General features: G+C 45.4%; 1 protein-coding gene across 4 annotated transcripts in view; it reads left to right on the top strand.

The window, feature by feature from the left end:
- tppp (tubulin polymerization promoting protein) overlaps positions 1 to 5,538 on the top strand; it is a 39,003-nt gene extending 33,465 nt beyond the window's left edge. For all 4 annotated transcript variants that reach the window (XM_078198229.1, XM_078198237.1, XM_078198247.1 and 1 more), the window contains one exon: positions 1,832 to 5,538. In XM_078198229.1, the coding sequence (XP_078054355.1) occupies positions 1,832 to 2,032 (201 nt within the window). In that variant the 3' untranslated portion in view covers positions 2,033 to 5,538. The remainder of the gene's footprint in view (positions 1 to 1,831) is intronic.
- Positions 5,539 to 12,910: the final 7,372 nt, after the last annotated feature.

The following is a 12,910-nucleotide window of genomic DNA, read 5'->3' on the forward strand; positions in this document are numbered from 1 at the left end:
ATAAAAGAAGAGGGCAGTGGGACAAAAGACAAAGAGCACCTGTCACAGCTCTTAGCTCAAAGCCTCATCTAGATAGCAAAGGTACCAAAAAAAAATCAACAGAGAAGACCCAGGATATTCCGGAAGACACAAAACCTGGTTGTAATTTAGAGAGTGACTAAAATTCTATTTTTTTTTGTTAATGAGTGGGAATCGTATTTATTGGAACAGCATACCATTAGAATCGTGTTTTATTTGGTTTGTTAATAGTTTAGTTCACCAGTCACTGTTAGTTAGATAAATAAATTGTTACTTGTTGATTTTAGAGAGTGAGTCAGGGAGTTATTTTGATTTAGCCACTAGAAGTTGCTGAAGAGCAGAGCGTACCACTTCACACTCTAACAGATTATAGGGGGAGGTATTCCTCTTTGAGTGGTTAGGTGTTAGTTTTCAGAGGGGGATCCACCTCTGCTTTAGAACACTTGGGTTAAAAGCACTGGACTTGGCGCTAATGTTCTAGCTCAAGCTCTGCACGTTATCATGCATTTGTGCATTCTTAGATTGGCTGCCTCTACAAGTGCAGCTCCACGCTTGCTGCCAGGGCTAATGTTCTCCAGAGTCTAGACTAAGGTTGCCAAAAATACTAATTTCTTGTCTGCAAGGAGAAGTGACGGCCTAGTGGTATTATCGCTAGACTATTAATCCAGAAACTCAGCGAATGTTCTGGGGACCCGGGTTTGAATCCCGCCATGGCAGATGGTAGAATTTGAATTCAATAAAAGAATATCTGGAATTAAGAATGTACTGATGACTATGAAACCATTGTTGGAAAAACCCATCTGGTTCACTAACGCCCTTTAGGGAAGGAAGTCCTTACCTGGTCTGGCCTACATGTGACTCCAGAGCCACAGTAACGTGGTTGACAACTGCTCTCGGGTAAATAAGGATGGACAATAAATGTTGGCCAGCCAGCGATGCCCATGTCCCACCAATGAATAAAGAAAAAACACATTACTCTGTAAATCTCACAAAGCCTGGTTGGAGGCACCGCTCAGGAATATCATACAGACACCCGTTAAAGCATGTCGAGAGCTGAGCTTAGCAAAGCCCAAATGCTGGATGCATTTTGTTTGCGAAAAGGCTGTTTACGAACATCAGACAGAAAGAAGAAAGACCAATTTGTAGCACCGGAGAGCACAAAACACTTTAAAACCAATCCAGTGCTAATGGAATGTAGTCACCATTGTCCGATAGGAAATACAGCGGCCAATTTGCACTCGGCAAGCTCCTGCAAACAGCAATGAGTTAACTGACCAGATAATTGTGGTGCTGGCTGAGGGATGAATGTTGGCCAGGACACCAAGGAGAGCCATCCCTATCTCTTCGAAATAGTGCCCTGGGCCACATGAGAGAGCAGAAAGAGCCTCAGTGAAAGACATAAGTACTACCAGAGGTAGTAGTAGAGGCGGGTACAATTTTGTCTTTTAAAAAGCATTTAGACAGTTACATGGGTAAGATTGGTATAGACGAATATGGGCCAAATGTGGACAATTGTGACTAGCTTAATGGTAAAAACTGGGTAGCATGGATAAGTTGGGCTGAAGGGCGTGTTTCCATGCTGTAAACCTCTATGACTCTACTGCATTTAAATAGCAGCCTAAATGTTGTGCTCAATTCCTTAGCATGGGACTTAAATCCATAAACCATTAACTTGGGTAAGAAACTACAGCCCCCTGAGCCAAGATGATACCCGTGTACAATTCTGTAAGAGCTTAAATTTGGTTTCTTAAAAATTATGCACCATAAGTACTTTTTTTAAAATGTAATATTGCTTTAACTGCTTTCTCTGCAGAAAACTGTGCTGTCCCCCACTTTGACACGGCTAACAGACACCTCAAAGTTCACCGGTTCCCACAAGGAAAGGTTTGATCAAAGTGGGAAAGGCCGAGGAAAAGCAGGCAGAGAGTACCTGGTTCAAAACACAGGCTACGTAGTGGGATACAAACACGCTGGCACGTATGACCAGAAAGTAAAAGGAACTAAAAATGAGTAAACTTTTTTTCTTTCGACATACGCACTACCTTCATCAGGAATGTATCTCCAAGCGGCTTGGCTGAAAGAATCATAATAGGAACCTAAATCATCGTCGTTCATTTCAACATATTTCTAGTTTGTTAGAAAGAGCATTGACATTTATACCTCCAATTAGAAGTACAGAAAGACCCTACACCCTCCATCATTCCCCACCACCATCATTGGTCAAGTGTGAATATCTGTCGTTTTTGAATGGCTGTCACCGATCAAGTGCAATATAGCACCACCAATGATTATTAATCAATGGACCAATCTTCTAATGGACAATTCCCGCTAGTTCATCACCACAAGCATTTGAAATGGTTCATCTTGGTGCATTATGGTCACCTCTTTGATGGATTGTGTGCGAAGAACCTTCTCTGAGGCACAAGAACATTGCACTTTCTCTGCATCACGAGGTGACCGTCCCTTCTTACAGCAATCGGTGAGACAGACAAAAGTTTCCAAGCTCTCTGATGTTCCGCAAAATCCTCATTCAAAGTTGGGAAGGTGTTATGAAACTATATCCTGTGGGCTCTCTCTCTCACTCAAAACTCTGATTGAAGAAGTAGATGCCAAAATGGAAGAACACAGAAATGTCAGTCTCTACATGCCGGGTGCAGATGTGTGTCCTCTTTGGCTGCCTCACTGTACAAATTTCTGTTGAACCTGGGTGGTCAGATGGGAAAGGAAAATCTCACCTTAGCCAATGAACAGGATTTTCGTTGTGAAAAATGCATCGTAAAGAGGTGAGAAGATATCTGCAGGTATCACACTGGTGACACATGGTTCTCCAATACCGATTTAACAGTGTGTCCCTTAAAGATGTGCTCAACATAAAGGGGACAGGACTCGTGAACCCAATTGCTGTATTTTGCCTGCCAAAGGAATACTTGGGTAAACTCTGAAGTGTCAAGCACCATCAACCTTTAGAAGAAAGCAAGATTGGAACCAGTGGATTTAGCAAGTAGGCTTGAGGACTATCGCTCGCAGACACCATAGACAACTGAAAAATGTATGGCCAGCCACAGTGACTGTCATCCAAGCTGAGGAACACTGCATGAGGAACGCTGAACAACCTGAAGATACGGATGGGTAGCTGGTGGGAGAATCCAGGAGACAGGTGAATCACGCCCTCAGCACCTTCACATGTCTTCCCATATCCGGATACCTGTGTGCCAATCTGACTGGGATGAAAGACTTCCAACTGTTTTAATGATTCTCAGTCAGATCTTGAACAGTTTACACTGAATGAAAGTAACAGCTGGAGATTAATCCTCGTACAAGTAAAAATGACCAAGCCTGCCTGAAAGCATTATACAGTCTGGGAAGTAGGTGTTTGTCCTGTATCAAAGCAAATACTGCCTGTACAACATAGATAGGAACTGTTTCTTTCTCTCTGGACCCAGATATATTTTGACTATGAAGATACAGAATCTGTAAAATAGTCAGACAGATCTTTGATTAGATTTCTGCTTCCAAAAAATGTACAGTTAGCACAGATTCTACATGCCTCGAGGGAGGCATTTATCAACCAATGGTTCTGTTAGGGGGAGTAACATGTATTACAGTGATTGTGTATGTTATAATGATGGACCTTGTACTACACATTCTTGCCTTACTCTGCTTAGGGGAGTAATTAGAAACTGGCACGTGGTCACCTCCTTTGTTTCTTGGTTTCTGCTACTTGGTTTCATTCCACCTTTATCACATTCTACTAAGCCTACCCTCTGCTCTTCAGCTTAGGGCTGTTTTATCTTGGTGTTTCTCGGTGAATTATTCCCTCGGAAGATTAATTGTGCGCTTTGTGGAATGGCCTGGCCTTGGCTGCAAAATGAATGAAAGCTTTAGCTGATTCCCTTCTGATCACTTATGATATCCCATAAGTGCACAGGCAGATCCCATCTCGTAAATGAGGTAGCGATAGGAATATTGAAGAAAGACTCGTGAATGTGAAGATTTAAACTGGTACTTTAATAACAAGGGAACATGGCAATCATTTTAATACTTTCATGTAATGAACTTGGTCTAGAAACAGTGGACCAGTTGGCGCCGATGCTTTGTAAACTACCTGTGAAATGAGACAAATGAACAAATCCCATTCCTCAGCAGCTGGACTAAGTATGATCGTGACGCACACAGCTCGCAGTTGACTACACATTCCATCACACACAACATGGGCGCACTCTTCATCTAATCTCCTTTCATTTACATTTCAATGTTCCAAAGATTCCGGTTTCGTTAGCCACTGTCCAAAGCTGAGAGTTTTTTTGCGAAAATGTGGCGCCATGTCCTTCTAGAATATGCTGGCTTCTTCCCATCTTCTATTTCCCATTTATATTCTGAGCTTTGTTTCCCCTCTCCCCTCCACTGTTTGACTCAGTCTTCTATGGAGGAGGGATTCAATTGGTCTCACAATTTGTATGTATTCTTTCAACGATTGCCCGTAAGAAGCCAAATGTCTTGTAAGGCGGGTTTGCACTGCCTCAGAGGTACGACGGTCTTAAGAAAATGGTTAAACTTGTCCCCGACCTGGCAAGAATTAAGGCTGCATCACCACTTGATCCAGGGTCTGCTGTGCTGAAATGGTAACAGCTATCTTCACAATTTTTGTATTATTCAAAGGAAAATCCAGCAGACAGAGGGTTAATAAAATCAAGTGCAACTGAAATAGAAAGCTTCCAGATGTGTTGCGACACATTGCAAAAGGTTTCGAAGGTTGTTCCGCAGAGATGGTTTATACTGAAATTAAATACCTTGAATTATATGTAAATAGCCAATCTCGGTATACATGAAATATCCAACACTGCAATAATCCACAACATTGATCATTGCTCCATTAAAATTGACGTGTTTATCACTAATACTTTAAAAAGATCGCTCAATCGTTTTGTCAGTGTTTACCCTTACAAATCCTAAGTCCCACCTATATGTAATTGCAGACAGTTCAGGATGTGCACTATATTCTAAGGTACAGTTTCCACTACAGCACAGCTAGTTGCTGCTTCTTCACTGCCAACTAAAGTACACAGGACATAACTGCTGAGATTGTGACTGCCTGCAGAATTTGGGGCAGTTTCTGCTATTGAGCTAATACGCACTGCACAGATGCAAGTTTCTGTTTTATGATGAGTCGACATTCTGAAACTTGAGCCATTGCTAATGCTTGATAACAAATCAAGACTTGTACTTATAGCGTAAAGCTTTCCAGTGTGCACGCTGCCTGGATACTTTGGTTCAAATCTTACCCTGCGCCAAGCACTTTATTCTTTCCCTCTTTTTTCTAAACTGTAATGGAAAGGACACGTTGTCGGAGGGCTAGAAGCAAGCTACGGGTGTTGTGAATAGTACTCTCTCTCCAGAATGACATTCTTATTTTTTTACATTGCTAGCTCCGTCTGCATATCAGAGGCTGCCAAATACTGTCACATTGTAAACCTAGACTGACTAAATTTTGTAAGAATAGTAATGAAATAAAGTCTAATTTGCAAAACTATCAAGGTGCTGTGTAATTTAGTTTCATCAATCATAGAATCTTAGAAACACTACAGTGCAGAAGGAGGCCATTCGGCCCAAGACTCGATGGGCCGAAAGCCTCCTTCTGCACTGTAGGGCCTGCACTGACAACAATCCCACCCTGGCCCTATCCCCGTGACCCCACGTATTTTACCCTGCTAACCCCCTGACACTAAAGAGAAATTCAGCACGGCCAATCCCTCCACCTGCACGTCTTTGGACTGTGGGAGGAAACCGGAGTACCCAGAATGTGCAAACTCCACACAGTCACCCAAAGCTGGAATTGAATCTGGGTCCCTGGCGCTGTGAGGCAGCAGTGCTAACCACTGTGCCACTGTGCTGTCCCAAATCCTAAACATGATGGCTGGAATTCTCTGGCCATTCACGCTGGCATGGGGTGACGTCAATTGGAATTCCACTGACAGCAGCAGGACCAGAGAATCCCGCCGCTAGCAAACAACGCGCCACCTCCCACCGATGGGAAACACACGGCTAGGAGGCTGGAGAATCTCACTTGACATCTCCATGATTTCACCCTGTTACTGTAAAAGCAGACCAGTATTATTATTTGTTATATTTGTATGAATTCCCCTCCATTCTCTGGCTTTTCAAAAAATAGTAAGAGTTTTAACAACACCAGGTTAAAGTCCAACAGGTTTATTTGGTAATATTTCTTAGAATCTTAGAAACCCTACAGCACAGAAGAGGCCATTCGGCCCATCGAGTTTGTACCAACCACAGTCCCACCCAGGCCCTACATCTTTTATCCACTAATCCCTCTAACCTACGCATCCCAGGACACTAAGGGGCAATTTTAGCATGGCCAATCAACCTAACCTGCACATCTTTGGACTGTGGGAGGAAACCGGAGCACCCGGAGGAAACCCACGCAGACACGAGGAGAATGTGCAAACTCCACACAGACAGTGACCCAAGCCGGGAATTGAACCCAGGTCCCTGGAGCTGTGAAGCAGTAGTGCTAACCACTGTGCTACCGTGCTCCCAAATAAACCTGTTGGACTTTAACGTGGTGTTGTTAAAACTCTTACTGTGTTTACCCCAGTCCAACGCCAGCATCTCCACATCATGATTTTCAAAAAATGTCAGTATTTGTTCTTAGAAGAAAATATGGGAAAAATCGCAACATTTGCCCATCCCGCTATTTAATAGCTTAGTTCAAATTGGTATAAATCTGTGATACAGATAGTGCATTCGAGGAATGGGGAAAGCAAGGCAGGGGAATCTCTTCTTAGGTAGTCCCTTGGGATTGAGGACAACTTGCTTCCACTCTGGTTGGATAGGTTCTCAGGTGGCTGATTAGTGTGATCTGCAGACCCTTCCCCATGCGGGGCAAGTGGCACTCGAAGGGAGGAGCACGTGAGATGTTTGGAGGTTAGTGTGCTGTCTCAGATGCCTTGACCTTGTCTCTACATGTTCCCGATGAAGTCTCTTGATGGTTCCAGCATGAACCTTCTCCAGTTTGGTCAGTCACAAGCCGGGAACCCCCTTGAGTTGACGGAGATGTTTGATCTCTTCAGGGATACTTTGAGGACGTCACTGAAGTCTTTCTGCTCTCCGCTTGGGAGTCTCCTGCCACGACTTTAATGACATTAAGGGAGAGATTATTGTCATTGCACCATTTCACCAGATTCTCTGTCTCTTTCCTGAACTCCATCTCATCGTTGTTTGAGATTCGACCCACTCCGGTGGTGTCAGCAGCAAACTTAAAAATGGAGTTGGAGCAGAATTTGGCCATGCAGTCATAGGTGTAAGGGGCTGAGGACACCGTCTTGCGGGGCACCAATGTTGAGGACGATCGTGGAGGAGGTGTCATTGCTGACCCCTTATTGATTGCAGTCTGTGGGTTAGGAAGTTCAGGATCCAGTCACAGAGGGAGGAGCCAAGCCTCAGACCACAGAGTTTGGAGATGATTTTTTGTTGGGATAATGGTGTTGAAAGCTGAGCTGTAGTCAACAAATAGGAGTATGACATAAGGGTCCTTGTTATCCAGGTGGTCCAGGGTTGAGTGTAGGGCCAGGGTGTCAGCTGTGGACCTGTTGTGGCAATAGGCAAACTAGTGGATGCAGGCAATCTGGGAGAGCAGACTTGATGTGTGGCAGGACTAGCCTTTTGAAACACTTCATAATGATGGATGTCAGAGCCATCAGGTGATAGTCATTAAGGCACGCTGCCTGGCCTTCCTTTGGTACCAGGATGATGGTCATCGTCTTGAAGCAGATAGGAACCTCAGATCAGAGTAAGGAGAGGTTAAAGATATCTGCGAATACCTCTGCCAGCTGGTCCATTTAGGATCTGAGTGCTCATCCGGGTACCCTATCCGGTCACAGCTGAAGCATAGCAAAATGTCATGTGACGAAACCTTGAGGAATACATTTAATCACAGTTAGCAACCCTAGTCAATGGTGTAATTGTTATCCAACTGTTAGCTGACCGGAACAGGTGGACCATCATGGGCTTGCTTTCCCTGAGGGAGAATTGGCATTATTGCTGCCTAATCAAATGATTCTCTACTGAACAACTAAAAGCATGGAGTGGATTCTCAAGATACAGCCACGGAGGTGGCATCACCTTGCAACTATTACTTGGTACAGATATCAGCATGTTTAGCATTCATACGCCCACTGAGTCTTGGCAGCTAACTAGTAGTGAGCTGTCAAGACTCAGTGGGCGGATAAATGCTAAACAAGCTGATTATCCCATCCACTTGCCCTCTTGCCACTCATCTAACAAGACACACCCACACTGTTGACCATCGACCAAGTCCCTCACAACTTCACACTATCATGGCACAACAGTGTGATGAAGAGGAAGGAAACCAGTAGGGTTGTTAGTGATCCCAGAGCACACCATGCTAGCTTGGAGCTGCACCATAAGTGGCACTGAGCACTGAGCCAGTTTCTCTGCCAACCCTTTCCCGTAATCGTTGCTGCTATGGTGAAACTGGTTAGTGCATGTAAGCACACACGAGTGAATGAGAGCACTTCCTGGAGGGCTGGCAACCCTAGCGTTGACACTTAGTTGACAAGGAAATTGGGGGGAATTTTCCCCCATCCCGCCCACCACAAGAATCACATTGGGCGGGGTGGGGCGGGGCGGGGGTGGGGCGGGGGGGGCAGGGGGAGGGGGAGGGGAGGGGGAGGGGGAGGGGAGGGGGAGGGGGGGGCGGGGGGGCAGGGGGGGGGCGGGGGGGCAGGAGGGGGGTGCAGGGGAGGGGGGGCAGGGGGGGCAAGGGGAGGTGGGGGGAGGGGGGGTGGGGGCAGGGGGGGTGGGGGCAGGGGGGAGGGGGGGGGAGAGGGTGGGGGGAACCATGCAAAGGTCAGTTGACCTCGGGCAGGATTTTCTGGTTTCGGGGCGAGTGCGGCGGGAAAGTCCCGCCTATTGTGTCTCCTCCTGGACACGGGGGCTCCACCACTGATGACCTACCTCTGAAATGGGCCTTTCGCAAAGCCTGCTTTTTATCTGCACCCGAGTTTCCCAACCCAAGCAAGGCCTGCCGCCAACCCGTCACTACATTGGGCATTATCTGCCCAATTTCTATTCTGGCTCAACGTCTGGGTGTCCATTTTTATAGGTCGGTTTCTGGAGTTGGGAATTCACCTGTTTCTGCGCATTCAGCAGCAGAAATCTGTGCCATTGTGTCCTCTTGTGGAAGCATTGATACATGCCACAGACTTAATAGTTAGCCATCTCCTTCAATGTTATCCACACCTTTGCATCCTCTCATTGCTAGTTAAAATCATAGAATCCCTACAGTGCAGGAGGAGGCCATTCGGCCCATCAAGTCTGCACCAACTACAATCCCACTCAGGCCCTATTCCCGTAACCCCATGCATTTACCCTAGCTAGTCCCCCTCACACTAAGGGGCAATTTAGAATGGCCAATCCACCTAACCTGCATATCTTTGGACTGTGGGAGGAAACTGGAGCACCCGGAGGAAACCCACGCAGAACTGGGAAAACGTGCGAACCCCACACAGAAAGTGACCCAAGCTGGGAATTGAACTCGGATCCCTGGCGCCGTGAGGCAGCAGTGCTAACCATTGTGCCACTGTGATTCTAACACCACAGCCATCATGGAGCTGCCTTCACAGGCTGCAAGTTTCTAAATATTGCAAGGTTGCTTTTAATACTTTTGCAAAGACTAGAGGCTCAAAAAAAGCAGTCATTTCTAATAAAACTTATTTTCTTTCATGGAACATCGGGGTAACTTTGAACAAAGTTCCCCTTCAAGCCTCCTTGAGACTTCTGAACACGTTAGCACAGGTCAGAAACTAATCCACACTTCAGTAAACTGAGCTAAGGAGTAACATGATGCATCATAAATATTAGCTGACGTATGGCAGCATGAAATCAGCGATTAGACTTTGGACATGAGTCACCTAGCCCAACTCGTTTGCTCCTAGAATCACTAGATGAACATTTTAAAATTCATATTTTACTATATAGAATCCATAGCACAGAAACATGCCATTGAACCCATTGCACGGTGGCACAGTGGTTAGCACTGCTGCCCCACAGTGCCAGGGACCCTGGTTCGATTCTGGCCTCGGGTGACTGTGTGGAGTTTGCACATTCTCCCCATGTCTGTGTGGCTTTCCTCCTACAGTCCAAAATTGTGTAGGTTGGGTGGGTTGGCCATGCTAAATTGCCCCTTAGTGTCCAAAGATGTGCAGATTAAGTGGATTAGCCATGGTAAATGCGCAGGGTTACAGGGATAGGGCAGAAGGGAGGGCCTGGGTGGGATGCTCTTTTGGAGAGTTGATGCAGACTCGAGCTTTTCTAATGCATCAAGTTACAATCAAGTTCTGCTTAAGGAAGAGATGAGTGAATACCCTAACCCTTCTCCCCAAGTACAGAAAATCAGAAGCACTGGTCACTATGGGGCTACTTGGACATTTGAGAAGGGAGGGTGGTTGGGTGGGGGGCAGGAGTGTAGGGTAACTCAGTAACTCAATCAGAGGAAAAGTAACTAAATACAGATATTGGTCAAAGTGTAAAACAGATCCCAAATTAAACAATTTAATAATGTTTTGTTCTGGTAACACAAAACAGGTTAAATATTATTTCTACAAAAATGACGAATGTTTTGCTCTGGTTGGACTGGTGGATAGTTACATCGGAATGTTGAACAAGGTTCTACAAAGATGAATATTTTGAGCTGCGGTTTATGGAAACTCTGTGCCACACACTTTGATAAGTTTGTTTAGGAGATGTTTATGATTAAACAGCACTCTGGTTAATACACAAAGTAGTTACTACTTCACTCGCAAGAAAGGTTTTTTGCTTTGAAGTTCACCGTCCTAATTTGCAACTATTCAGCATTCCAAAACAATTAAAATATAACTTTAATTGGAAGTCATGTTTGTAATGCCTTCCATCACCTATATTGATTGAAGTTTGGGATGAGAGATGCAATTTGTGAAGGAAACCTTGTTTTTCAGGGATGGAAGAAGTATTATCATTATTATGGTTAACTTTGTTTCAAATTTTTTTTCTAAGAACTCTATGTTCTTTCAATTCAAGCTTCTTCATAGAATCCCTCCAGTGCATGAGGCCATTTGGCCCATCTAGCCTGGACCGACAACAATCCCACCCAGGCCCTATACCGTAACCCCATGTATTTACCCTGCTAATCCCCATGACACCAAGGCCAATTAACCTAACCCGCTCATCTTTGGAGTGTGGGAGGAAACCGGAGCACCCGGAAGAAACCCATGTAGACATAGGGAGAATGTGCAAACTTTGCAGAGTGAGCGGGATTTTCTCATCCTGTCCGCCATGGGATTCGTAGCAGGTGGGACAAGACCATACAAAGGTCTGTTGACCTTGGATGGGATTTTCCGATCTTGGGGAGAGCGTGGCCGGAAAATCCTGCCCAGAGAGTCTTATGAAATTCTGATTACCTTTTATCCTTCCTTGGGCAGCCTTGTCTTCACCTGTCTGGGCCTTAAGCTGTCAAATTCCTTCCCTCCTCCATTACAATGTTCCTGTGAACCTTCCTTTTTGACCAAGCTTTAGATCACCTGTCCTAACCTCCCTTGTATCTTGGTGTTATTTTGTCTGACCGCAGTGCAGTGAAACTCAGCTGTTTTACCAGGTTAGAGGTACTATCTAAATGCAAGTAGTTGGTGAGCATGGGCTCAAACCTGCATTCCTGTATAGTGCAGAGCTCAGTAAGAGTTTTAACAACACCAGGTTAAAGTCCAACAGGTTTATTTGGTAGCAAACACCATTAGCTTTCGGAGCGCTGCTCCTTTGCCAGAAGAAATTATTTGTGATATATATAAATGATTTGGAAGAAGGTGTAACTGGTGTAATCAGCAAGTTTGCGGATGACACGAAGATGGCTGGACTTGCAGATAGCGAAGAGCATTGTCGGGCAATACAGCAGGATATAGATAGGCTGGAAAATTGGGCGGAGAGGTGGCAGATGGAGTTTAATCCGGATAAATGCGAAGTGATGCATTTTGGAAGAAATAATGTAGGGAGGAGTTATACAATAAATGGCAGAGTCATCAGGAGTATAGAAACACAGAGGGACCTAGGTGTGCAAGTCCACAAATCCTTGAAGGTGGCAACACAGGTGGAGAAGGTGGTGAAGAAGGCATATGGTATGCTTGCCTTTATAGGACGGGATATAGAGTATAAAAGCTGGAGTCTGATGATGCAGCTGTATAGAACGCTGGTTAGGCCACATTTGGAGTACTGCGTCCAGTTCTGGTCGCCGCACTACCAGAAGGACGTGGAGGCGTTAGAGAGAGTGCAGAGAAGGTTTACCAGGATGTTGCCTGGTATGGAGGGTCTTAGCTATGAGGAGAGATTGGGTAAACTGGGGTTGTTCTCCCTGGAAAGACAGAGAATGAGGGGAGATCTAATAGAAGTGTACAAGATTATGAAGGGGATAGATAGGGTGAACAGTGGGAAGCTTTTTCCCAGGTCCGAGGTGACGATCACGAGGGGTCACGGGCTCAAGGTGAGAGGGGCGAAGTATAACTCAGATATCAGAGGGATGTTTTTTACACAGAGGGTGGTGGGGGCCTGGAATGCGCTGCCAAGTAGGGTGGTGGAGGCAGGCACGCTGACATCGTTTAAGACTTACCTGGATAGTCACATGAGCAGCCTGGGAATGGAGGGATACAAACGATTGGTCTAGTTGGACCAAGAAGCGGCACAGGCTTGGAGGGCCGAAGGGCCTGTTTCCTGTGCTGTACTGTTCTTTGTTCTAAATGTCGTGATCTTAAGTTATTTAAATCCTCAGCCCTTTAAAAATGAAAAAGGACTGCAGCTGTCAGAATAAAAACAAACTGCTGCCAAAGTGCAT

This window comes from Mustelus asterias, chromosome 2, assembly GCF_964213995.1.
Source record: "Mustelus asterias chromosome 2, sMusAst1.hap1.1, whole genome shotgun sequence".
Lineage (NCBI taxonomy): Eukaryota > Metazoa > Chordata > Chondrichthyes > Carcharhiniformes > Triakidae > Mustelus > Mustelus asterias.